General features: G+C 42.6%; 1 protein-coding gene across 1 annotated transcript in view; it reads left to right on the top strand.

Moving 5' to 3' along the window:
* Positions 1-23,845, top strand: part of IL17RD (interleukin 17 receptor D) — a 219,243-nt gene extending 195,398 nt beyond the window's left edge. The window contains exons 11-13 of the mRNA XM_085624665.1: positions 3,293-3,477; positions 5,842-6,769; positions 22,347-23,845. Coding sequence (XP_085480791.1) covers positions 3,293-3,477; positions 5,842-6,769; positions 22,347-22,462 — 1,229 coding nt within the window. The 3' untranslated portion in view covers positions 22,463-23,845. The remainder of the gene's footprint in view (positions 1-3,292; positions 3,478-5,841; positions 6,770-22,346) is intronic.
* The last annotated feature ends 3,340 nt before the right edge of the window (positions 23,846-27,185 follow it).

Raw genomic sequence — 27,185 nt, 5'->3', positions numbered from 1 at the left:
AGGTTGCCGTTCACAAGGAGGTTTTAATTGTGCTCTGCTGTATATTTAAAGAGGATTTCTCCATGAGTGTCCAGTGTTAGTCTGCGAGTGATCGACCCTTGCCCAATTATTACCTTATCCACCGTTTCCTTAATACGCTTTCATGTAAATGTATTGTGTGGTTGTTCTGAAAATCTGGCACTGATTTTGCCATTTTGGACCAATATTGGACAATCCCTGGCAACATAATCTTCATTGTTTTTGTGCTGGTCCCAAAGGCAGACAGATGTACAGTCGGTAACCATTGCTGAATGTTTTGCCTACACATCCTCTGCAGAGACTTTAATACTGCCATACTATCAACATTTTAAAACCCTGTGGCTTTCATGTGATCAGTTTTTGATTTTTTCCAATGAGTGATCAGTCATAGCCTTACTTGCCACAAATGAAGGCAGTCTTAGGAATAGGTTTTGTCACCCCTCTGTGATCTTTGCCTTTGCTTTCTCTTGGGTTTCTGGTGTAGAGTTCAGAGTAACATATATATTTCTCTGACAAATATTTTAGAAGCTGCTTATTGACCTTTTGAGGAAGCTAGCCAACCAAGGGTTAAATAATGTTTACACCGGAACCTTTGGTGGACCATTCACGGACTGGAGTGCAAATAAATGCATATAAAACCGACCTATTGTAGAAAAAAAACAGCCAGTTCTGGAAGCTTTCTCCCCTAGCCTTCTTCCTCGAAAATTTCCAAACGAATACCATTCTCAAGATGTGGAATTCATCTTGGTGAAAGCCCTTCTTGCAAAAAACTACCTGCAGTCTTTATTCCAGTGTCTCTCGGATCATTTGCTTCCCTTTTACATGGGGACTACCCCGTCCATACTTCCGCCTTCTTTTTTGCTCTCGCCTTGTTTGGGAACGGTATGGCAGGATGTTGACACCCATCCCCCTCCTTTCTATTCACTCCTTCCTGTCCCCTTGCACCCTCAAATGTTTTGTTTCTTAACCCTAATTATCTATCCACACCTATACTTTACTACTTCTGCTACTTCTTATAGCCTAACATCATACTCATCTACACCTTGGGACCTCTACCGGTACCTTTACTCCTACCTGTGCCTAGTTCCTCTACTCCTGCTTATACTAGATCAGCTCTATACCCCTCTGTGTACACCCCAGAACCTCTACCCCTAGGTATGACCTGTCTACCTGTGCCCCTAAAGTTCTACTCTGCCTATACCCTAGTACCTCTAGCCACGAACCTCGGACATTGCCCAGGCCCTGGTGCTTCTTCCCATGCCTCTACACCAGAACTTCTGCCCCATTTACTCTTATTTCTGCTCCTTTTTCTCCATCACTTGTTTCCTTCTGCTGTTTTCTTGTTGCTCTTTTTCTGGTCTTGTTCAATTTTCTCAAATGTTTCCAGCCAAAGGGGTTTTTCCTCATCTTGAAAATGTCATTGAAATAGAGTTTCACCAGACTGGAGTCTTCAGGCTGGTGGTCTTCATGTATTTTCCCCCCCACAATTAGGTAGTGTTAGTGAAATACTTTTACACCCTCCCAGGAGCAATGAAAGAAACACACCAGACACAGCAGATGCTCAGAAACAAAATATATTTGTAGGTACTAGTGCTTGCTGGCAGCAAGGAAGAAGTCCGTGCCCACAACCGTGCTCTGTCTGCTTCTCCCCTGTGTGACTCGGTTTTGGGCCATATATATAATTAGTAATGAAACTTCAGCAGACCTGAACAAGCATTTGCAATGCAATAGGTCTTGCATTTGCGATAGTTTAAGCGATTAGCATTGTAAATGACAATCCCTTTTATTTATGTTTTAAGAACCAAAGCATAAATAAAAGGCATTGTTATTAACAATGCCAATAGCTCAAACTTGTGTAAATGCGAGACCTATTGCATTGCAAATGCTTGTTATTGTTCTCGAGTTAGGGTGAGGTCTTTAAGTCAATGTGTTTTGCATGGATTATTATGCTAGTGCGTGAGGGCCTCTGCCCCACATACAGATTCCCCTCGGAACTGATCATATGCCCTGCGGCTCACATAACATAACACACCCCACCAATCATTTATCGAAGCTTGCCCTCTGCTGCTATTAACTGGCCGCTCAAGGCCATTTGCGGGACTCTAAAGAATGGATGTCCAGGGACTGTGGCGAAGATAGCCGATAGCAGATGGCTGAGGTACAGGGAGGGCCTGACAAAAGCAGATGATGAAAGGTCATGCCCAGACTTAACGTGCCGGACACAAATAGAAGCAGACAGACCTCATCCCCGGCCTCCGGTTCAGCACCAGGCCTTCATTAGATGTTCCGTTCCATAATCCACCCCCTCGCTGCGGGAGGGCTGTGCCATGGTAGGCTGGCGCTAATTGAGCACAGCCCACCCCGGGGCGTGGGAGGTGAGGAACTGCACCCTGGTGCCATCAGATGCTAGTGTGAATGTCCCCACACCCCGCGGCTTCTGCTAAAGTGGGGCGAGGAAGGAGGGTGGAAGAGGAGGTGACAGAGAAGGTGCTGGGCGCCCGTGTTAAAGTGGGCGCCCTTGTTCTTATTGAAAGCGGGCGCCCATGTGTAAGACAAACTCAATAAAAGTAGTGCTTACTGACTTAGGAACACATACCCTGTAACAACCGAAGTAAAAGGGCCAGTCGCCATGGGAGGTTACAAACAAGTCTATTTAACAAATCAGAAGCCAGCATTTCCGAAGGACAATGACACAAGCCAATGAAAAATATGGGCGGAGAGTGGACGGGGCTTAAAGTACATACTCTACTACAACAAGTCTCCAAGAGGAGAGCATGCGCGCCGGCTCTAGGCTCGACCTAAAAAGGACAAGATGCCAAACGGGCAACAGAGAAATGCAAGATTGGCACTGTGATCGATCTTATTCTGAAAGTTCCACTGCATCATTTGCAGCTTTTCAAACTGTGTATATGAAATTTAATTTGTACTAAAGAAGACTTTTCTCCCCATTATCTTCGAGCTCAGTTTCCTGCCGGTGAAGGTGAGTTGCATCAAGCGTTGTACTAATGAGTTTAGTGATGTAATAACGTTGGCGCTATAAACACGTTTGCTGTAAAGGTAGCGCAACAGCCTTAATAGGGAAATTCTTCTCGGGGAAAGTGACCGTTCCCGCACAGGTCACCTGTTCCAGGCCAGGGTTCCCCATTTTAGGTCTATACAAGGCTTAACAGTGCTGTCCCACCAGTAATTTCCCGCCAAAAAGGACCTCAGCCAATCGTGTAGTATTTCTCTACAAGAGCTTGAATAGTTAATATGTTCTCCCTTTCCATTGTAGAAAACATTTATTCGCACTTGGACGAAGAAAGCTCCGAATCCTCGGCGTACTCGGCGGCGCTGCCAGCGGAGAGGCCCCGACACCGGCCCAAAGTGTTCATTTGCTATTCCAGCCGAGACTGCCCCAAGCACGTCAACGTCATCCAGTGCTTCGCGTCCTTTCTGCAGGACTTCTGCGGTTGTGAGGTAGCTACATTATTACTCGGTGTGCAGTTTGCCGCAGTGGAACGTTTGTCCAAATCATGCTCAAACAGAAATGGCACTTAGGATCGGGCATTTATTTTAATCCTAGTAGCAACTACATAAGGGGCTAGCCATTAAAAGCACATTTTACATATTTTTTTAGAAAATTGCCCGTTTGGCATGTACTAGCTTGGGTAAACGTTCCTTTCACGAAAAATAATATAAATGGAATAAAGCAATGTATAGAGTACTGATATCTTTCTAAATTATGTTTTAATGCAGCGGCCCTGAGCTGTATTGTTTGATTTCCGAAACTGTTTATGCTCAGACATAGTGTGTACATCTGCTTAAAAGGCAATTTTTGCCCATGATCTAGGAAAGCTTGTAATTGTTGCTACTATAACGCCGCCTGCGTGTTTCGTGCTGATTCCCCTTTCGTGAACGCGTTTCGCAAGATGGAGACAATACATTCTACAGCGTTGTATAAATGCGGCAAGGGCGACACCTAGTGTTCAGAGATCACTTTAGCCATTCCTACTTCTGTGCAGAAATAAGGAGCGCGTGCTGTTGACTGATAAAGTTTAACTCTGTGATCTACCTTTAGATTTATCTGTTCCCATTTTTAAACACTACACTTTATTCATATTTGTAAAGTATCCCTGCTAACGTGGCTCCAGACTTAAATTGAGTTTTTTGTTTCAAATAGTGCTTAACCCGCCGGTAGGTGTGCCTGTTTCAGAGAGCTCAAGTGCTGGTGGATGTGATGGGCTAGGAGAGGGCTGAGTGTCTTGTTTACACTCGTAGCAGGCCCGCTAGGTAGTCCCTCAGCTGCAAGTAAGCAGAGGGTCAGAGGTTGGACGGGGGGAGGGGTGAATCGTGTGATGACACTGTGGGCATGGCCGACTGGGAATGCAAACCAGCCCTGTCAATTACCTCGGACCGGCCGGAGGAGGGGTGGGGGTTAGAACATTTTAACCTAAGTTTCTTTATTGTGTGGATGGCTTTACCCATGGCCACTGGAATTATGCGGTGGACGAGCACCACATTTTATTACAGGGTTGGCTAAATTATGCGGTATGAAAACAAGTTATATAACATGATGCATCACGTTATTTGATAGCATTTCATTATTATTTTGTCGTTTTTAACACATGGTAATGCTGGCTGGGCAAAATGTCACCTCATCATTACCAGTTAAACAACCAGATGCAGAAATAAATAAGCAACCGAAAGATGACCAGATAAACTTTGCGAAGGGCCTTTCACTGTATGCAAACACCTCACCACTTTCGTGGTAACTTTTGATCTGTCTGAGCTAGAAACAACTGATTTTTGGTTAAAACCTGCAGATTATGGAGCAGATGATGGATAATGTGGCAAATGCCGCAGATCTATATTTATGCAAAAAAAAAAGCAGCGGACGCAGAATCTCAATTTCAGTGGCACTGGCTTTACCGCACAAAGTACAGCTGATTAGTACATCACCATTTGCAGCTAAAACAAGGTTGTGCCTGGGGCTCGTGCCCCTCATTCCTACCAAAGTGCTTAATTTGGAAATAACTTCTTGGCACTTCTAATATGTATGAGAGAGGGTTATAGTAAAAATCCCAAGTTTTTTTCTTTTGCTTACCTGCAAGCTCAGGGCATGGACCGCATACATTGAGAATATCAAGAGTAGAGAGTGTTCATCTGGCTTTGCTTCCAATGCTAATCAGCTCAGTTTTTGATTGATAATTTAATTGTAACGCCTCGATTCTTGGATGATAGCGAGCAAGCTTTATGAATCCTTGCCAGGATCTGGACCTTGACAAAACCTGATCTGTAGGTGTTCATCATCTGCTCCAGAGGTACTTGGGAGTTTGTCTGTGACTCGATCAAATGTTGCAAATACTACACACTTCGGAGAAAGAGCCAAGTCGCGTATTAATTATAGTCTGCACATCTGCTTATATGGCTAGTGCCGTATTTTCTCATGCATACTTGTTGTATCAAAAGATCCACAACCATGGTGTTTATTATGGTACAACCCCAAGTGAAAAGACCTTATGGCTATTGGGAGAGTGATCTCCTTGTGTGAAGTAATTGTTTTACTGCCTCACGGATTGCTGTACTGTGGTAAACTCAGTTTTGACCTGTGCACAGTGACAAATGTGTTAATGTGCATTTATGAGGACATCTGCCATGAATAACTTGTTATACTTACAATTGCACATACATATATTTATTTTCATTTATATATCTCTATCTCTCATAGAAAGATATGCATAGATTTATTATATTCTCTGCTAACACAACCCCATTAGATATGGAGCATATACCATTGAATATTGGATAAACTATTTTATTGTATTTTTTGTTTTTTTTTAGGTCACCCTGGATATGTGGGAGCACATCAAAATCCGTAAAAGTGGCCAGAAGGACTGGCTGAAGCGCAAAATGAAAGAATGCCACTACTTCATCATCGTGTGTTCCAAAGGCATGAAGTACTTTGTGGAAAAGAGGATGAAGAAGCTAGAGAAAGGCCCAAAGAGAGAACCTGAGAAGGAAGATCTTTTTGTACTTGCTATGTCAATGATGGCTGAGAAGCTGCGTCAGATGAAGCAGAACTCAGAAGAGCTTTGCAGGTTTATTTCCGTGTACTTTGATTTCTCCTGCGAGAGCGACATTCCGAATGTCCTGGATATGACTACCAAGTTCAAGCTTATGGATCATCTCCCTCAGCTCTACTCTCGTCTACACTCCAAGGACCAGAGTTTGCAGGACCCCGAGCAGTTTCCGGCCAACATAAGCAAGAGGAACTACTTTAGAAGCAAGTCTGGTCGCGCCCTTTATGTTGCAATCTGCAACATGCACCAGTATATCGACCAAGAGCCTGACTGGTTTGAAAAGCAATTGACCCCAGTATCATCTTCGCCACCTCTTCCTTCGCACGAGCCCGTGATGGTAAAGTTTGACTCTGGCCTGGTTTTAAATGATGTAACAAGCCAACAGTTTCCTGAAGGTGATTCAGATGGCGTTGTGGTCAATGCTATTAGTTCAAACTCGCGATCTTTAATTCAACACTTGAACATGAGTGAATGTGATTCTCAGGACATGGTAGCAGAAGGTGTGCTGCTTCAGCCTTTGTTGCATGTGGTGAAAGTGACCAATCCTCCAGATATGCCACGAGATTCCGGAATATACGATTCTTCTGTTCCGTCATCAGAAATTTCCCTTCCCTTAATGGACGGGCTTTTGCAAGACCACATAGAAACTTCTTCTATCACAGAGAGTGTCTCCTCATCCTCTGGATTAGGTAAAGTATGATTGTTCCTTTCTTTATGAGGCTATTGTCATATTTTTGCATCCGTGGCAGTCAATATAGTGTGAGCACTTTGTGGCTGGCCTGTAATAAGAAAAATACATAATTCATGGTGTTGCTGCTTTTACGCATGTGTTGCGTCAGCAGCTTTACAGGCCTGCATTTTTGCTTTATTTTCTGTGCATGTGGTACGCGGAGGAAGGCTGCCTCTGTGCCAAGAGCCAGAGGGCTGCACCCTGTGTGGCTTGGTGGGGCAAGGGCGGTCTACCTGTGATCGGTGGGTGAGCGTGATACCTAGTGCTATAGGTGCACCGTGTGCACATGCAGTTTTAAGAACTGCAGGGGGAACAGTTTACTTGAATGTAGAGTCAGCACGGGTTCAGTGGGAACAATTGTCTAGGTTGCCGGAATGTAGCACGTGCAATGGGAATGGCTCACTGGGGTAGAGGAGCACCAGCGCTCCTTGCACAGTCCAGAGAAGTGTAGGGATCCAAGTTATAGCTGATTTGTGAAATGTTCCAGATTTTGGGGTAGAGGGGATGGGTGGGGCATGTTGCTCTTTGTGCACTACCAAACCCTGCAAACAGTGACATGCTTTGCAGTGTAAACCATCTCTGTCTGGCAACTGGTGGAGAATAGCTTTGATGGCCATCAAAGCTCAGCAGAAGATAGCAGGCAGTGGTGGACTCCCAAACAAAAATGATATGGCGTGAACAAGCAGTAGCCTTTGCTATTCCTTGCCTGATATGTGAAGACAGAAGTTGAGAGTTCAACACTGGGTGGAGGGCTGAGGAATCAACCACCCTGAATCCATGCTCTTACTTCTACGATAGCAACTGTGCACTATATGCTAGGTGCTCTGTGGATCATTGCATGCAACTGGTGCTTTTCATGCTGGTTCCAATGTGGATTACTGAAATGGGGCTTTATATACCTGGGCCCTATGAGTGTCTTGAATGGCAGTAGCACTTTACATGGTGGACACTGCGCATTTTGCAGCTTGAAATCTTCTAGATTCACATGCTGTCTGAAAATGTGTTCTTTTTTTACTTGGCGTTGATTTGGGTGGAGTCGTATGACTCTCTCTGACTTTGACTGTAGACCCACAATGCACCCAAATGTAGCTTGCATCGTAGATGTTTTTTTTTTTTAAACTTCTGGTGGGCTCAGAGGTATACATGGCAAGTTCCAGAGGAAAAGATTCTGTTGAAAAAGTCAGGAACAACTTGATGGAACTGGGAGACATCTGGCATCACTCGATCGAGGCAACAGTATTTTTGTTTTTGCACGTGCTGCTTCGACTGGAACAGAGAATTTATACAAGGAGGGGTCTTGTCTTGCAGTCTCCTCAACACAATTTTATATTATGAGCATACTCTTTAAATTCTGCCTTAACTGCAAGTGCACCATAAAGGATGAACATCTGGTATGTAGATTACTCCTCCCAACAGGCTGTACTTCAGAGGTTTGTAATGCTTGCTTGTCTTTCAGGCCTAAGACTAGTTAATGGAGAGAAAATTATCTTGCCGCACTGGGCAAAAGTGAGTATGGTGCAGTCTGTGTTGGGCAGAAAAAGCAGGCCGAATCCATGGTGGAGATGACCTTCTGTGAGGGAGAGGACATATCAATGGAGGCGCAGGGGCGGGGGAGCAGCCACACAGGCTAAATGACTGCATTGCGAACATGGCACACATTCCTGAAAGACCCCTGGGGGTGGGGGTGAGGGGGGGGGCACACAAAGAATCAAAGACATTAACAACAAAAAATCCGTTCCTCCAAAATTCTACACCAGTAGGAGGCAGACTAAACAATTTCCACCAAAAATGGAAAGAAATCACTTCCAACAAATGGATCTTAAACATATTACAGTACAGTTACTGCATATAACTAGTCAAAACACCTCCAAACAAGACCAAAGAGGCAAATACTTTCCAAAGGAGAAACTACTTTGTTTCTCCAAGAAGTACAGGAACTACAAGCAAAAGAAGTGATAGAACACATACCACACAGGGGAAATTACTCTACGTACTTCCTAATCCCAAAGATAGACTGAACACTACATCCTATCTTAGATCTCAGATTCCTCAACAAGTTCATAAAAACACAAAGATTCAAGATGACGACCATGCAAGAGGTAATATCCTAGGGACAAAAGGGAGACTACATGGCTACCATAGACTTAAAAGATGCCTATCTGCACATCCCAATGAACAACAGACACAAAAGGTTACTAAGATTTGTAGTCAACGACACACACTACCAATTCAAAGTGCTAGCTTTCGGTCTAAAGTCCGCACCAAGAGTGTTCAATAAGTGTCTAGCAGTAGTATCTGCACACTTAAGAAGACAGGGAATACATGTATACCCGTACATAGATAACTGGTTAGTAAGGGCAAACTCGTACGAAGTCTGCGAACAGCACATACACCAGGTAATAGATACACTAATCCACCTTGCTTTTTCAATAAAGTGGGACAAATCTTCACCAGAGCCGGAACAAGACAAAATGTTCTTAGGAGCAAGACATGATACAGTAGTGGGGAAAGTATTCCCAAGCGAGAACAAACAATAGCCCTATTGAAGGAGACACAGCTATACCGGAAGGGGCAAGCTCTGACCGTGAGGAAGTTACTAGGGATGATGGCTTCATGCATTCACTTAATCCCAAACATCCACCTACACATGAGACCATTCCAGGAATGGCTTCAAGCACAATGGTCACAAGCAACGGGGAGTCGGGAGAATCTAGTGGTTGTCACACACAAAATATAGAAAGAAATAGCATGGTGGAACAAGCGGAACATATCCCAAGGGAGACCTTTCAAGCAACCAACTCAAACAGTGGCCATAACAACAGATGCCTCACAAATATTGTCGGGAGCTCATATGAACAACCTCAGTGAGGGGACTGTGGACACAGCAGGAAGCTGTACAGCACCTCAGCATCCTAGAGTTAAAGACCGTGTTCCTAGCCTTTCAGAAAGAGTTGTACGGGAAAACAATTCTAATACAACCACCAATGTTTTACATAAACAAACAAAAGGGAACACATTCTGTAACACTTTCGACTCTTGCTCAGTAACTCTGGACATGGGCGATTCCACAGAACATAAACATAATAGCAATCCACTTGCCAGGCAAGGACAGTGTAGAAGTGGACAGACTGAGCAGACAAGCTTAGTCATCCCACGAGTGGGAGATGAATCAATACGATCTCAACAAGATTTTTCGCAAATGGGGAACTCCAGAGGTTTACCTCTTTGCAACACCCCAAAATGCAAAATGCCAATGCTTCTCGTCCAGGCAACCTTGAAATCAGTCCCTAGGGAATGCACTATGGATAAACTGGTCAGGGAGATGTGCTTACGGTTTTACCCCTGATACCACTACTCAACAAAGTAATCAACAAATGCAAGATCAGCCACATGACAATGATTCTTATTGCCCCACAATGGGCGAGGCAAACATGGTTCTCAGAGATAAGGGAGATATCTCAAGGGACAATTCACAAATTGCCAAACAGACAAGACTTACTAACTATGCAAGAAGGAAGAGTGTAATAACCGCCCGGACCCTCTGGGGCGTCTGCGACAACATTGTGAGGTGGACCTGGGTGTTCTCAAGGAGGATGATTGGCGTGATGCATTGGCCTACCCTAGAGAGGTGGTCATCCCCATGAGATTGCGATAGGTCCAGCTGAAGATCCTCCATCGAGTACATTTAGATGCAGGCATCCTAGTTAAAATGGACAGCCGGACAGACCCACTTTGTCTCCGACAATGTCGCCAAGAAGGGACAATTTTCACATCATATGGGACTGCCCAGTGGCTAGAGTGTACTGGGACGCCATCACCAAACAAATGTGAAGGGCTGGGTGTAAGACACTAACGCCCACTCCGAAACTCTGCTTACTTAATGTATGGGACGCCACTGACCTCACACAGACCAAGAAATCATGGGCCTGGGTGGGATGAGCCATAGCGAAACGCAGTATCGCACGGAAATGGGGGGTGGGGGTGATGCCCACTAATCGTAAATGGGCTGCCGACATTGACAGGGCCATGATAGCCGAAAAAGATGTCTTTAAACACAGGGGATTCCCTAAGAAGTGGGACCGCAAATGGGGTGGGTGGAACAAGTACCAAGGGGATATATATGTGTCTCCAACAGTTGAACTACGACGTGATAAATTGAGATTTGCTGATGCTTTCTCTGACAGTAGGATCACCTCTGAGCGGGGGATCGTGATGTAATTGTTGTAATTACTATTGTGGTCACTAATGTAATACTGTTAAATTAATGACGATCCGGTACATGTTCATGTCCTGCATGACATATTGCAGATGCATTGCTGTGTTCATCAATAAAAAAAGTTTATAAAAAAAAAAACAAAGGAAGAGTGCTCAACCCAGATCTAGAAAGCCTGAGCCTCGCAGCATGGCTCCTGAGGACATAGAATTTGCGCCCCTAAATCTACCAGAAAGTACTATGGCAGTCCTAAGGGAAGCGAGAAAGCTGACCACTAGAAAATGCTACACTGCAAAATGGAAAAGATACTCTCTATGGTGCCTCGAAGAAGGTCTTTACCAAAAAATCACAAAAGAAAAAAACAGTTCTAAGGTACTTAGCACGATCTACTGCAGAGTAAACTAACCTACGCATCACTGTAAGTTCACTTAGCAGCAATTGTAGCATATACAAGAGGACTCACAGGGAAGAGCTTCTTCACTTCTCATGTGGTAAGGGGCAAAGAGAATTGCCCCACTAAACACCGTGCTAGGACCCACATGGAATCTAAATGTAGTACTTGCTCAGCTGATGAAGGCACCATTTGTACCACTACACAAGGCAACTCCACAAATGCTCATGCTGTAGAGAGCCTTTTTTTAATGGTGATAACTTCACTACATAGAGTTAATGAGTTGCAAGCACTAACATTACAGGAACCCTACTTCCAAATGCATAATGGCAGAATTGTCATGAGAACAGATCCACATTTCATGCCAAAGGTGGTATCAAAATTCCACATAAACCAATCCATAAAAATACCAAGTTTCTTCCAAAATCCAAAGACACAAGCAGAGAAAGCATTGCACACTCTTGACGCTAGAAGAGCAGTCCTGTATTACATTGAAAAAACAAAGGAATACAGAAAGACAAAGCAATTCTTTGTATCTTTTGCTAACAGTTTTCTTGGAAGGTCAGTAACCAAGAACACAATTGCAAGATAGATTGCACAGGGCATACAGTTATGCCACAAACAAGCAGGACACACATTACAAGGAGCCTCGCGGGCTCACGCAACAAGAAAAAAAAGGGGCAACAATCCCCTTTCTTGCCAATACTCCAATTCAGGACATTTGCATGGCAGCAACATGCTCTTCAGTGCACACGTTAACAAAACATTACTGTGTGGACATTGAAATGAATAAGGAAGCACAAGTAGGACAAAAGATCTTACTACATCTATTCACAAACCAATGCTCATCTTCCACCCAGCCACACCAAGACTAACAAACCGCTACAAAATCTATGCCCAGCATGTGAATCCAGAAAAGATTCACGCAGCAAAACGTATAGTTTCTTACCTGTCGGTGTAGTTTTGCACCTTAAACAATTTTCTGTATTTACTAGAGAACCCACCCTCCTCCACCAAGAAAGATGAGAGAAGATGAAAAAAAAATCCCAAGATGGCGACTAAGGGTGGGAGCTTCCGGAGGAAGCACGTCGATGTCACAGGAGAACACCAAATGATGGGATGTCGACACCCACTTACTAACAGAAAATAAAAGGAAAAATCCAACCATTCCAGACCCAACCACTAGATGGCGGAATAATGCACAGCATGTGAATCCAGAAAGTTTTTCCAGCTGCAGAACTACACCGGCAAGTAAGAAACTATGCATTACTTGACAAAGGAGCAGCAATATCAAGAGCAGCCCCAATCCAGTTTTGAAATCCTTCAGCCAAGAGAACTGGCAATGCACCAACGGAATTCTGCACTGAGCAGAGTTTCTGTTAAAGGCCTTCTGGGGTGATCCTATTTCAGTTCTTCCCTGAAGTATTCTTAGTCTTCGACCGCCCCAGACTCCCGTCCCCCCCTCTCTGTAGTTTTCATAGCTTAGCAGTTAACATTGTAGGATACTACGCTGAGGCTGACCGAAGTTCTCTTTGGGCTCAACTTCACAGACCGATTGAGTCTAAAGAGCAAAACCCCTAACTCTACTTCAGAGCACAATCGTGTTTAGAAATGGAGACAAATCAATAGCATTGAGGACAGAGCACAATGAGGAATGGAAACACAAAGACTGGAGTTCAGAACAAGATTGAGTTTGAAAACACAAAGATAAACCATCAACACTGGTAAAAAGCACCCAGAACCATATGGAATTGTTGTGCCTAGAAGAATTAAAAAGAATATATATATATATATAATTTTGAAATAGCTGAGTTAATGAAAAACAGGCGGAGTTTGAGGAGGCTTTAGCTTCTTCTAAGGGTCCAAGATCCTTAAGGATAAAGAGACCAAGAAAGGACATTGACAGTCTTACAGCTCCACCTATGCCATGATACCACAATAGTTTCTACAGGAATGGAATACAGGGGATGAACACTTAATGGAGAAAGGATTAACAGTTGATTCAGGCACCAAGGACCCTGAGATGCAATGTGATTAAAAAGATGAGGAAGACTCAGTTTGTAGAGCGAGACTCAACTTAGGAAGAAACTGAACTCTACCCAAGCAACCTTCCCAACAAATGACCTTTCATTTGCCGCAATTCCACCAAAAGGGTATCTGGCATTTTAGCTGTCCAAATGGATTTAGCGTAGGAAGACGCCATCTTTCTTTTACAGACCTTAACTGTGAGAAGTTGGCCTGGTATATGATGTTCACTAGTTAAAGTGACCACCTTGTACCATGCCAAGCAACCCTTATGGTGTGGTTGTAAGTCAACCTTTTCGGACTAGCTGCCCTAGTGGTAGCGTAGGCTAAGCAGTCTTTGAGGCTAAACTCGTTAAAGCGTGTTAAGCAGGCTGTTTTACCAAATGTAACCCCCCTTTATACCAATGAAAGGACACCACACAGATATATATTCAAAATATATTAGATATCCGATTGTTTCTTTCCAGAAAAATCACGCAGCACACCAAAGGATTCTTTTCAAACGGGTCTCCTTTATTCCAATGAGACGCTTTGTCAACGCGTTTCGATAGCCTCACGCTACCTTGCTCACGACATTGCTTTTTCGTTTGTGATTGGTTTAAAAAACATTTAAACAGCAACAAGGGACTGCTTTACATGGTATGTGCATTCACCTTTGTTTCATTATATAATCAAATGCAGCGCCATTTTGGAGTGGCTTAAATGTTGTGTTTTGTTTTATGCAAGTGCTAAACAACAATCATTTGTTACACAATTAAAACCTTTTAGTTTTATATTATCTCAGACTCTCCCTTGTAAGTAGTAAAAACGTAATTACTTCTATTATAAAGTGCAAGTGCATTATTTACAAAAAACCAAGGGCTAGTTGAGAAATAAAACTATTATTAAAACTTTTTGGGCGAATGCTCAATTTCTATAACAATTTGTTTTTAATCACATAACCCTTCTTTATATATTTCTTTTAGTTACAAAGTGCAAGTGCTTCTGTAAACTAAACTTTCAATAATCGTTACAAAGTGCAAGTGCGTATGTAAACAATTCCTGAATTCAAACAGTACTACAACAACCTTTATTTTAACCATTCACATGTCTTTTGGTTACAAGGTGCAAGTGCTTATATAAGCCAGTATTCTGAAATCGTTACACTATGCAAGTGCTTGTGTAAAAGATTTCAAAATTTAAACAGTACTAAGACAGCCACCGTTTCAATCACGTGATCGTTTATATTCCTTCTGGCTACAAAGTGCAAGTGCTTATGTAAACAAAAAGGGGTTTATTTTAAAAAGAGTTTTATTTCCACAACTATAATCTAATTCCACTCCTTTTCCTCAGTCCCTCATTGAGCTTCCTTTAAAAAAATGTTTATTAAGAAAAGGATGGATAAAAACTTTTCTCTGTTCTATCCTTTCCTTTCTCAAAAATTAAAAACGAATCTTGCTTTTACGGCACTTTCTTCAATAGGCAATGACTAACTTCTCACTACAGTAGATATCAATTCATTATTCATTTAACAATTTACATTTCTCATTCTTCATTTTTCTTTCTCAGAGACAAGTGAACAGATCCTCATCCACATTGAGTCCATAGGGCTCTTTACAGTCAAATTCCAGTATATAATAGGTTTCTAATTTTCTTAGTTCCTTTTCCCTGTCTCCTCCTCGTTTCTTCTTAGGGATTTCTGCTATACAACTGTACTTCAGTCCCTCAGGATTACTCTGATGATATCTCTCAAAGTGTCTAGCAATAGGATATGTTCTATCCTTATTCACTATTGCTCTTCTATGCTGAAGGACTCGTTTAAAAACTGGTAAAGTGGTGCTCCCTATATAAATCTTTTTACAAGGGCACTGAAGTTGATATACTACAAAACTTGATCTACACGTTAAATGTCCTTTTGATTTTTATAATTTTACCAAAGCTAGTTTTAAATTGCGTGCAATTCACTCCGTGTTGACACGCCTTACATTTAAAGCATTTAAAGAATCCCACTTTACTTAACCAGCTTATTTGCCCCTGTTTCTTTTGTTCTGAGAATTCACTGTTAACTATTCTGTCCTTCAATGACTTAGACTTGCGAAATGTGATATCTGGATGTTTCTTCATCATAGGGCCTAGTACGGAGTCACATTTAATCAAATGCCAATGTTTGCTCAGAATTTTCCGAACTTCTGCATGGCTTGTATTAAACGTGGTTATGAACCTACAATTATTTGTGCCATCTTTACTGTTCATTCTCCTGCTTGTTTTCGAGGCTTCAAATAATGCATTTCTCCTATTTATTTTTCTAGCTTTTAGAGCGGCCTTCTTAATCACACTCGATAAGTACCCTCTTTGTACAAATCTTTCAGTCATCTCCCCTTCAATGATTAGATATTCTTCATCATTACTGCATGCTCGGCGAGCTCGGTAGAACTCTCCAAAAGGAATGCTCCTAATAAGTGGGGCTGGATGGGCACTATCTGCGTGTAAGATTGTATTTCCTGCGGTTGTTTTACGGAAAATTGTTGTCTCCAATTTCCGTTTATTCACCTTTACCCTGATATCCAGAAAGTCTATACATGTTTTGCTGTAATTTCCGGTGAATGTTAGGTTCAGTGCGTTGTCATTTATATCTTTCATAAATCGCTCGACTTGATTCTCCGTGCCCTGCCACAGCACGAAGATGTCGTCTATGAACTGTACCCATATCAAAACATGTTCCAACCAATGTTCCAAATTTGGCCCTTTGAGTACCTGCTCCTCCCACCAGCCTAGATGTAAAAAATATATATGTATTTATTTCTCAAAGTATCCCCTAGACTCTTTATGAGCACAGGAGCACAAATCGTTAAACAAGACAACATTATAATATACAGAAGTTGCACTTTATATGGATGGGCCCAGGTGGCCACTCAAACCATATACTAAAATAGTGGTATAAGTACCACGAACAGGAAAGGGAAAAGGCCTAGGGCCTCTAGAATCGCTGGGCCTACAAGGAGCTAACTTCAGTTAGTGACCAGGAGGTCCACGTGTTGCGTGTGCAGTGCGGAAAGTCACACGCGTGCTCCCATAGGTTTTCAATGGGTGCGTAAAAGTTAAAGTTACTGCAGAAAGGGTCTTCTGGGTGGACTACGATCTCAAGATTCAAAACACAGACACTAGAGATGTTTCTCTACACTTGGGCACCGGAGTGCCAGCTTTACCTCACCCACAGGAAGCGGGTGCATAGGTCTCGAAGTGCGTCGGGTTTCTTCTATCGATTCAATGGAGCCTGATGACAAAGATGCTGCAGGCGGTCGGTCCAGAAGAGCTGTGTTGGATCCAAGGGTGGATCGGAGTTGTAGAAGACCTGAAAGCAGAGGGGTCAGTGTTCACAGTCACTAGCCAGTGACTGGCGTGGCACCAGGTAGGTACCAGGCGATGTCGGGTGCAAACAGGTGGTTAGGTGTAGCTTGTCTCCGCAGCCACGTGGTCCCTGGAGGTCGACGACGTCCAGGAGTCGGTTCACGAGCTGTCCCACGCAGGCTCTCGCTGTCGGCGGTGTCGGCGACTCGAAAGAAGCAAACAAACCTTGGCAAAGGCAGGAGTCGTGGAAGTTCAAGAAAGCTGATTGTTCTGACCAGCAAGGTCAGAGGGGCTGCTCTTTTGGAGAGCAGCTAGGGCCAGTCTGGAGCAACCAGACCAGCATAGTTGTTTTTAAAATAGGTCGCCAAAATGGCCACTAGCCAACGGGCCAGGGACCGGGCAGGCGCGTCAAGATGCAAAGTGCAGAGGGGCCCCACGCAGATCATGGAGATGCTGGAGGGCTCACCTTTGGTGCAGATGCTGCTCGGTGGTTGGGCTTCTCAGGACCCAAAGCACAACTTGGAGGGAGCCTCTGTTGTCGCGCTTGCAGCTTGTCGTCGGTCTTCCAAGATGGCTGGCTCCACGTGTCTCGGTGCCTCCACGGGTTCCTTCTTCTCAGGGACTGTGGATCGGGCGGTGAGAGGTCTGGAGGTCCAGGTCTTGTCGGGCTCTGGGCTCAGGCTCCGGTAGGAGGCGGCGGCAAAGTAGACGTTCAATAGCTGGTTGGTGCTTGCGTTAGCAAGATGGTCACTCCCTGACCATAGGGGAGATTTCCTTCAGTCCTCTGTGCAGCAGAGCATCGAAGTTCCCGTCTTCTTCTTTGTAGTAAGTTGATTCCAGGATGTCTGAAGTCTTAGGACACAGCTCCTAGCTTTAAGCGGATTCTAGGGGCCGGACTACCTGCTAGGTCCCTCCCTAAGGGTGGGACCAGGAAGGGGGGTGGTTACACCCCCAATCCTTTGTCCAGCTCGCCCCAGGTCCGGGGCTGGTGTGCCCCAGGACCGGTTTGAACTGGCATATGCACCGAGGCTCCTTGTGAGCCTCAGGCATGTCTGGTTTCTTTCAAGCCCTACCTGACCAATACACAAAATCCTGTCTGGGGTGGTGCTCGCACCTCCCCTGGCAGGAAACCCTTTGTCCACGTCTCCCAAGCTGGAAGGACTCCCAGCAGCAGGAGGGCAGGCTTGTGTCTGTGGTGGCAGCATCCATTTTGTGGAGCTGAGGCTATGTCTGATTTTACCCGGGTTCCAGGTACTGTACATGTCGTGTCCCTCTAGAAGGGTGGAATGCTAACCCCGTCGCCAGAATTGGCGAGGGGTTAGTATTCCAATTCGTATGACACCTTACTCGACATGTTTTGATAAAGCCAAACCAAAGATAGCATTCAACCGCGAGGTTCATAATGCACTTAAGAGTATATGGTATGACGATATCTGGAAACGGTAGAAGGAAGTTGTTCCGACCACTGCAGACAGGCTCAGCTCATGCCAGAGCACCATCTCACATGGAACCAAGCACTCTGCCTTCAGGATTGTCAAGGCCTGCCATAGGAGTGACTTATAGGTTAACATGTGTCCCATTTAAGGTTAGGTATAGGTATACTACACCTAAGTAAGAGGTGGTTACACCAACTTACCCCACCTGAGTGATCAGCCAGTTGTGTCAAATTTGTTAGGCCAAGCCTGGGGTGGCATAATACATGCTTCAGCCCCTGGCAGGCCTTGGATACACCAATGCCCTGGGTACCTAGTGTACACTGGTACAGGGGCTCACAGGGTGATCCACTTCCAATTGGTTATGCACCTAGGGTGCATAGTGTCAATTTAGTTAGAGAGAACAGCAGGCTGGGGGTCTGATTAGCAGGCCCACAGCCTCAATATGTCAAAAACCAGTGAAGCAAAAAGCAAAAATTTGGGGTGACCATAGGATAGCAGACCCTACTCTCCTACATTAACACTTCAATGTAGCAAGTATCATCACTTAACAGCGTTACTGGCAATCTTCCAGCTACAAAGGGAGGTATACCTCAAAATAACCACAACAAGAGCTGTAACTCCTACAATAGAAAATAAATACAAAGCTGTTATTCAAGGCCCACAATACAAAACATCCCATCTAGAATGCACTATCCGGGTCTGCACATGGTGCAGCCCTCGACTAACAGTAAAGGCTGGAAGCAGTGAGTTAAAAAACAAATGAGCAGTCAGCAGGAAATAACCAGTTTTAATGTACTTTTAAACCGATATGTCCATCAGTGGAGATATTAGGTGGACAAATAGTGAGGCATCTGCCAGAAGAGGTTTAGAAGAGAAGGAAGGCAGTGGTTGAAGAGGTAAAGAAGATTGCAAATGCATGTGTTAAATCTGTATTGTATGCTGCAGATACAGTAGTGAGAGAGTAACATTTAATTAACAAAATGACAGTGAAAAAAACCAAGGAGAACCAGAGAGATACATTTTTTACGTTTAAAGTAGAAATAGTGCCAGAAAGCACAAAGCGCCAATGATAGTCAATTATTGCCCGCTATACCGGTATCTAGGTACACTTTGCGACTGACTTCAATGGAGTGCGTGTCGGACAGACCAAGCAACTTTGTACTGGTTAAAGATTTTCCCTTCTCATTTAGCCATTTAATTCCCAATCGACCACATGTGTATACTTCTAAAGCCCCCCAGGACCTAAGGGAGACACTTGGAGACTCCGAAAGTGTCAGGCAGAGGTGAACAGCAAGTCCAGTCTAGGTACAATTGCAGCTTGTGTCTGTGTAGCCACACAAGGCAGTATTATGGCTCTTGGTATCCACTTTTTTGTCCTGGGTACAAATGGGAGAAGGTCTAATCCTTAAGGGCTCCTCTCAGGTCACAGTCAGCAGGTCCACTCCTCTTCTGATCTTCTGCAAGTCCAGAAAGTGTTCTGGACTCCTCCCCCCTCCCTAGCTAGTGGGGTAAAACTTCCCAGGATCTGACCTATCAACTTTTGCAGTAGTTCCTGCTTGCGTTCCAGCAAACATGCCCAAAATGCAATGTGTCAAGGCAAATACAAGATGGCAAACTCTTTGACCACACTCAACTTGAGCTCTGAGCGGGGTAGGGGGAGGGTGTGTGTGTGTGTGTGTGTGTGTGTGTGTGTGTTTTCTTCCATATCTAGCACTTGAATCCAGGTAGAGGCAGGCACCTTACCCACAATAAAACCAGAGACAGTATCTGGTAGGAAGAAAGCAGGGTCCTCCAGCAGCCAGACAGTGGATACACAAAAATTGCCTGAGCATCCTGTTCTCTCCCTTTCAAGAATGGCCCAACTGTTACATGTGGGCTAAAAAGCTGTCTAGCAGAATTGACACTGTAATATCAAAAAGGATGCCCACAGGTACCACCTTACATATTCTGTGGGGGTCAGAGGAGTCATCTCTGCCCATTTGGGTCAGTTTATTTATTTATAAAGTGCAGCTGTCACCATGCTGGTATCCTGGCACTGACCGCATAAGAAATAGGTACAACACGGTTGCACATCGAAAAACAAAAACACTTACTTGAAGGGCTGTTACTTAGGGAAGAGCCAGGTCTTTAATGCTTTCCTAAATTTCAGCTGATCTGTAGCTGGCCTGAGAGGGTGGCAGCTTGTTCCACAGTTGGGCAGCCTGAGCTGTGAAAGCACAACCACCTTGTTTTTCTCTTGTGAAATGTATTCATTCAGGCAAGATTTGCAATGCTCGAGTGGAGAAGTCTCCAAGGAGTGTAAGCTTTCAGTCTACGTTGCAAGAGCACAGAACCTTTGCCAGGTAGAGTCTTATGCACAATGCACATGGTGTTGAAGATAATCCTCTGCCCCAGTGGCAGCCAGTCCCGATCCCACAATGCATTAGATGCCAAGGATCTGTGAGGTCTATTTAGAGCAAGTTTAGCTGCTGCCACTTGGACTCTGTGCAGTCTATTAATCAAATACTAGGGAGCTCCGATTATTAAGGTGTTACAGTAGTCCAATCTACTGAGTGTGATGCCACACACAGAGTGATTTAGCTTGAGTAGGTAGAAGAAGCACCGTCCTAAGACCATGTAGGAGTGCTGGCAACTTTTGTGACATGGCTCTCCAGAGATAACTTGTCATTAAATAAGACCCCAAGATTGTGAACAGCACCAGCCAGTTGGATCTCCTCTTTCTTCAGTTAGAAAGGGCCATAGTTTTTTTGGGGGGTGAGGGGGAGTTCCATGGGGATTCTAGTTGTCGAACAGCACACAAATGTGTCTATAGTTTACTCCTGAGAAACATTTCATACTTTTCTCACACCTATTCAAGGCTAATCACTGGCTGGGAGAAGCTGGACTAACAATGCAAATTAGCCTCCAGGAACTTCAGACAGGGAAAAGGTAACTTTCTAAAAGTTAGTTTTCCTTAATATTTATTAAAAATCCAACTTCACCATTGAATTAGATTTTCAATACCTATTTAAATAGTTGTTTAATTCCTTTTCTGGCTGGCACCATTGTCGAGGTACAGTATTGGCATGCAATATCACTTTCCAGTGGTTCTTTATGGGCCATCCAGCCTTCTAACAGTGAACATAGCTTTTGGGTGTGACTCACTGTAAGCTCATTTTAATATTAAATGTCCTTTGAAATACCATGCACCACGCACCATGTCTTGTGGACTACAAGGCCTACTTATGGTTAAAATGGAGGGTTTGACCGGTCATAAGGGTTTATGTTGACACTGCTACAGTCTCGCTACAATGTTGGGACCGAAGCTATGTTTGCACTGTCACTGTAATGGATGGCACAGTTGGTGTTGCTGTCCAGTAGTGACATTTAATATCCAGATCCTAGGTACCCTTTGCACCATATACTAGAGATTTGTAGGCAAGTTAAATTTTCTAACTAGGAGTTTGCCAATTCAACCATGTTTAAAGAAGGAGCACAGGAATTTTACTACTGGTTAGCAGTGGTAAAGTGCTGCTGCCTCCTTATCTCAAGGTTCTTGAGGCTCCTTGCCCCTCCTGCATTCCTGATACCCTTTTGGAGTCTATACCAGTTTCCAGGGTAGATCACCTATGATGTCTTTCGACTTTGTCCCACTGCTGGTGGCTGCAACTTCTAAGACGGGCATCAGAGTTGGAGGTGTGCCCGGGACTTATATCCTTTGGTGCAGCAGGTGCAGTGGCTCTATGGCACAGATCCCAGTGTGTGCCATTTTACACCCCACCATCTCCCATCTTTTTGCTTCACCTGTCCTGTGTGGGACCCGTGGTAGTGGAAGGATTGGCTAATTTGTGTGCAGCAGTGATAATGACGGACGTCTGCCATCCCTTTGCCGTTGCCTCTGATGTATACTGGGTCTTTGTAGGAGTGGTTATATTTTTTTCTCTACCCTAGGTGTTCGAAGTGTAGTTATAGAAATCTGCAAATTGATGCGTAATTGATATAAACGTAAAGTAAAAGAAATGTTTTAAGAACAGTCAAGAATAAATAGACCGGTCATCATTTTAGAGTTGTTTGTTTGTTTCTATATCTGATTTGTTTACAAAATATAAAACTGAATTCAAAGTAATTAGATTTTATTTATAATGTGTATCCCTCTGATTTCTAGGAGAAGAAGAATTGTCTGTACTCCCTTCCAGCAAATCCCTGGATCCTGATGTGTGTAAAGCAGAACTACAGTGTCACATCCACCCTGAAGCACTGCAAGCTATAGCACCTTTATAGCACACCTTTCAAGTTTGACATGCATAGCCACTTTAGCAGACAGGTTCTGTTTGTATCTATATGCCAACATCTCCCCAGGTTACTTGAAGGAACTGAACTCCAAGGAAGTTGATACATACTGGGCAATATAGTTGGCTGACTTTTACCTTGTCTCAGACGAGTGGTGCAAATTAATGCGCACGATCATTTGCCAAGAAACACACCACTATGCTGAATTGCAACCTTTGTTAGTTAAATTACTGCAAGTTTCAAAATAGAATGTACAAAAACATTCACTTTAATTTTTTTCATAATTCATGATGAAGGATCATCAAATGTTTTAATGGGCAGACGATCTTAGTGATATTTAATGTACATCTGATTTTCTCAGTTTTAATGTTAATTTGGACATTTGTCAGATCAGATTTTTTTTAAACAGTGTTTCTTTTTTTAATTGTCCGATACCTTTAGTCTTAGTTCTGTGCCAAATTTCATGCCATACAACTAAGAAGGATCTGTTTCATCTATTAATTATGGAAAACAATAGCCAATGTGCCTTATGTGGGTAACTTTGTATGAAAAAAAGAATCCAGTGGCAAGTAGCTATACACACATGTATCAAAAGTAGAAGTTGCAGAATCATATTTTTGTACAAGTTATTTAAACATAGAGCAAACTTTTGTAAAAAAAAAATGGAAAAAGGTTTTTGTGACTGCTTTTTTATAATGTATAAATTGTCTTCGTTTAGCCGCTAATGTACATTAACGCAACATTGGTATGGCTAAAATAAGATGGCTTGGTGTATGTACATTACCAGTCTTGACAAAAGCATTTAAAAGCGTAATCTTCTATAGTGCAGAATTATCAACCAAATATCCAGACAGTCCAACACTTTCTCAGATGTCACCTGTTATTGGCCACATATACCCAATAATCTATGAAAGTGATAAGACCATACAACCTCTTTCTAGTTCTAATTAATGAATATGCTAAAAATGCACAGAATTGTTTATTTTGTATTGAAAGAGTATATTAGGAAAAAAGGAATTGGGTACTTTTTGTACTTGGAGGTTGTATATTATGAAAAATAGATTATTAGTCTTTTTGGAACATGTCCTGTAACATGTTCCATGCTATCCATGTTGAAGCAGTATGTTGAGATTTTTAATAATCAGGAACATGTCTTGAGCAAGATGGGCAGTGGTCAACGATTTCAGCAGTTACACAAGCAGTGAAGATCTTATTCAGAGGCTTGGTTTCATTATGCAGTTGGTTTGCTCTGCAGATTTTGTGGAACCTACCTTCTAGTGTGTATGTATGGGACTTTGTTGTCGTCATATTTCCATGGCTGACCTAATAGTTTACTTCAACCAAATGGTTTTACTATTTAAAAAAGAAAAAAAAGTTTTGTATCTGTTCATTTTCTCTGTTCTGTTACTATACTGTAACACTTTGCCACTTGAAGCTGGAACTTCAGCTTTTTTATAAGTTTTTATTGCAAGGATATACATTTCATACCACTGCACGTTGGATAATCGTAATTGTAAATAAATGTTATCTCTTCGAACACATATAACTTTTGTAGGTAGTAAACGTTACCTTTTCTTTATAGAAATGAAGATTTAAATCTACTGTGTAGATGCCTAAAATAGGGATTAGTTAAATGGACACCTGTCAGGTCCCTAAGAAAACTGGTTCTGAGCTGGCATCTTTTGCCAATGTTGCATTTGTGATGTTGAGTCTTAGCATCTGGACTTTTTTTTAGCTGTTTTGGAATTATAGCAGCATTTAACAGATTGTGCATGCTTCGTTGTCTACATGAAAGAATTATCCTGGAGACGTTTTTGAAGTGATTATGTTACTACTTCTTAACAATGAACAACTGTGCTAAGGCTGTATCACCACTTCATGAAAATTACTTAGTTTTCTACTAAAAAGAAAACTATTAGGAATTAAATAATATCAACTTTTGGTAACCTGTCTAAAACCGGAAATGGTTTTACTTTTTTTAAACTAAAAAAACTGATATAAAATTTTTGGCATTAAGAAAGTCCAAATCATTTCAGGCCTCAACCTTTTAAATAATTCTATAATGGGATCGTGAATTATCAAACACAGGACCTCTCTCTCTTCTCTGCACCCATGCTAGGAAAATATGATTAACCATCTAAAGAAACGTTTTGCAGCGTGCCTGAAACTTTTTCAGTAGACCACACAAACCCTTATATTTGGAGATGGGTGTACCGCAGTGTTGGTGGTTGGCATGCTATTGAATTTCCAAATGAAACTGCAAAGGTAGCTTTTCCTTAAAAATTTTTTTTTTAAAAAAAAGCCAACAACTCAAACTAATATAATTTGAAGATGTAAAGACTTTGTAGGCCAGCCCCTTTATAACTGTGTGCTTCAATGCTGTACAAAACTTTCTGCAAAGCTGCCCACGCTTACTAATGAAAATTACTGGATTCCGATGTAGCCTTTTATTTTTTAGAGGAAATCTGGGTTCCCAAATTGATTAGTATAAGGTTTGGAAAAAACAAGAAACGCAAATTACCTGCCTTTCGCGTTGCAAATTCTAGTACAGACCTGCGTGGCTTTTGTTCCTTGGGGTAACCAAAGTGACTTTTTAAGTTAACCACAAGTGGAAAGATTATAAAGTATGTACATTCTGCATATGAATCTATCCTAGTGTTTAAAAGAAATTATTGAGAATATTTTAAATTATGCTATTTAAGATGTACAGCAAATGAGTGCTCATACTTCGAATTCTGTGAAACAAACATGTAAATATACAGGGGTTTCTTCATCCAGAAAACAGCTCTTGAGGCCCAGCTAAATAATTGCAGTGTTTTGGATTGAAAAGATGTTTGCGCAGGCGCAATTTAGACATGTCCTGTTTCCAAAATGTTTTCCCTAGAGTTGGATGTCCTGTTTCCAAAATGTTCTCCCTCGAGTTGGAAGAGCGGAAGAGGGTGCTTGTCAGTGATAAATACGTGTAGCCACCCCAGGATTCTTGCTTGTTCCTTCACATGATGAAATGGATCCGCTTCTTAAACTGCATGTGCAGCAGGGGATTTAGAGAATATTGTTCCTATCTTAATTCAGGCCCATTGAGTTTGGATTTTGAAACTTAAAAGCAGTCTGCCACTTTACCTCTTACTTTGTGTGAATATAAAAACGTGAACACATGACACAAAATAGGACCCCTCAAAGTGTGCAGAGACATGTTTTGACTCCATCCAGGACTGAAATGCTTACCAGTCTGAAGTCTTATGGAATTTCTACACTACTACTGGAAGAACACATGATTAGAAAGTCTCATCCTTGTCTTGTGTAATAGCCACAAAGCATGTGCTTCCCACAGTAAAACACACAAATAACTCCTCTTTTGCACTCTGGTTGATTTTTTTTTTTCTATCCTATTTTATTTCCACCCCCCCCCCCCCCAGTGTTGGCAAACACACATTGTGCTATGTATTTCAATCACAAGGTGAAAAACTCTCTCGAAGTGTGTCTTGTAACTTTAGGGGCCCCTGACATCAAAAACGCCCTTAATGTACTGATACCGCATATGGACGTATTTTTTTTTTATATGGCTGTTAGGTTTGCTGCAAGGTTTGTAACCTCCGGAATACAATTCAAACTTAATTGGATCCAGGTTTTCCCCATGTTTGCCTATAAGACCACTGTATGTCCTTTTTTCTTAAATGTTGAAGGGGCTTGTTTTCTGTACATTGATGGTTTCTTTAAGACTGTTGTTAAATTGAGCCTGAAAATGTAGAAGCTGTACAGTGTACATTTATGACCAAATAGTTGTTGACTTGTGTATATGCCGTAGGATGAAAATAGATATTATTTGTTATTTGGACACTATGTACTGTTTTATGGTACTGCCAATAACACTTGAAATAAAATGGCCTCTTTTTAAAATTGTTCTAAATAATTTCATCTGTGGTCGGCGCGGTCTGTTTTAATAGAATTCTTTCTAACGTGACGGATCTCAGCAACACTTCACATTAAACTATAATGTGCCATCATTATTTTGTTCAATGTTCCCAGCGGTTAATTTCAGTATGAAATAACCGTGTGTTCCACATACACTGCAGATAATTTCAGCTTGACTGGACTGTTCGATATTTCATGGTTAATATGGAGAGTTGTTTTGTAGGTACCTCAAAGGTGAAATATGACCAGACTGGAGAATATGGCGGCCACAACGACAATACAACAACCAGACCAGAGGTCAAAGAGAGGAATCTGCTGTACAGTACATTGATATGTTTTGTGTAGTTTTAAATTAGATTTTGACTTTAGGTTAAAATCTGTGTATTACTTAACGATAATTCTCATTTCTCAGTCTCACTTCCGTGTCCCAGTAATAACATGCATACGAAAGCTGTTCCGCCCCCTCTATCTGGTTGCCTTCTCAGTCTTTAATCATACCTTCACATACTGACCGAGGGGGGGGGGGGGGCGGGCTGTGAAGGGTGCCTACACCTGCACTACCACCATCAGGTTGTAGAACCCTCAGGAAGCAAAGTGTAATCAGGTGGGTGGTCTGTAACGTAAGTACGGGGCGAAGGAAAAATGAACCATGGTAATAATTAGTAAGTGATCCAGACATTCCCTCTTCGTCCCATTTATTACATGCATGAGGATGTACCAAGGCAGCATGCTTTTGTCAGGATCCACTCATGGTACAAGTCGAGGGTACACGCGGGTAGACTGCGTCCACCCTTTCCTTTCA

The sequence above is a fragment of the Triturus cristatus genome, chromosome 9 (genome assembly GCF_964204655.1).
Source record: "Triturus cristatus chromosome 9, aTriCri1.1, whole genome shotgun sequence".
Classification (NCBI taxonomy): Eukaryota; Metazoa; Chordata; class Amphibia; order Caudata; family Salamandridae; genus Triturus; species Triturus cristatus.
Note: the sequence above shows the minus strand (reverse complement) of the source record. Positions and strands in the feature narration are given on the sequence as shown.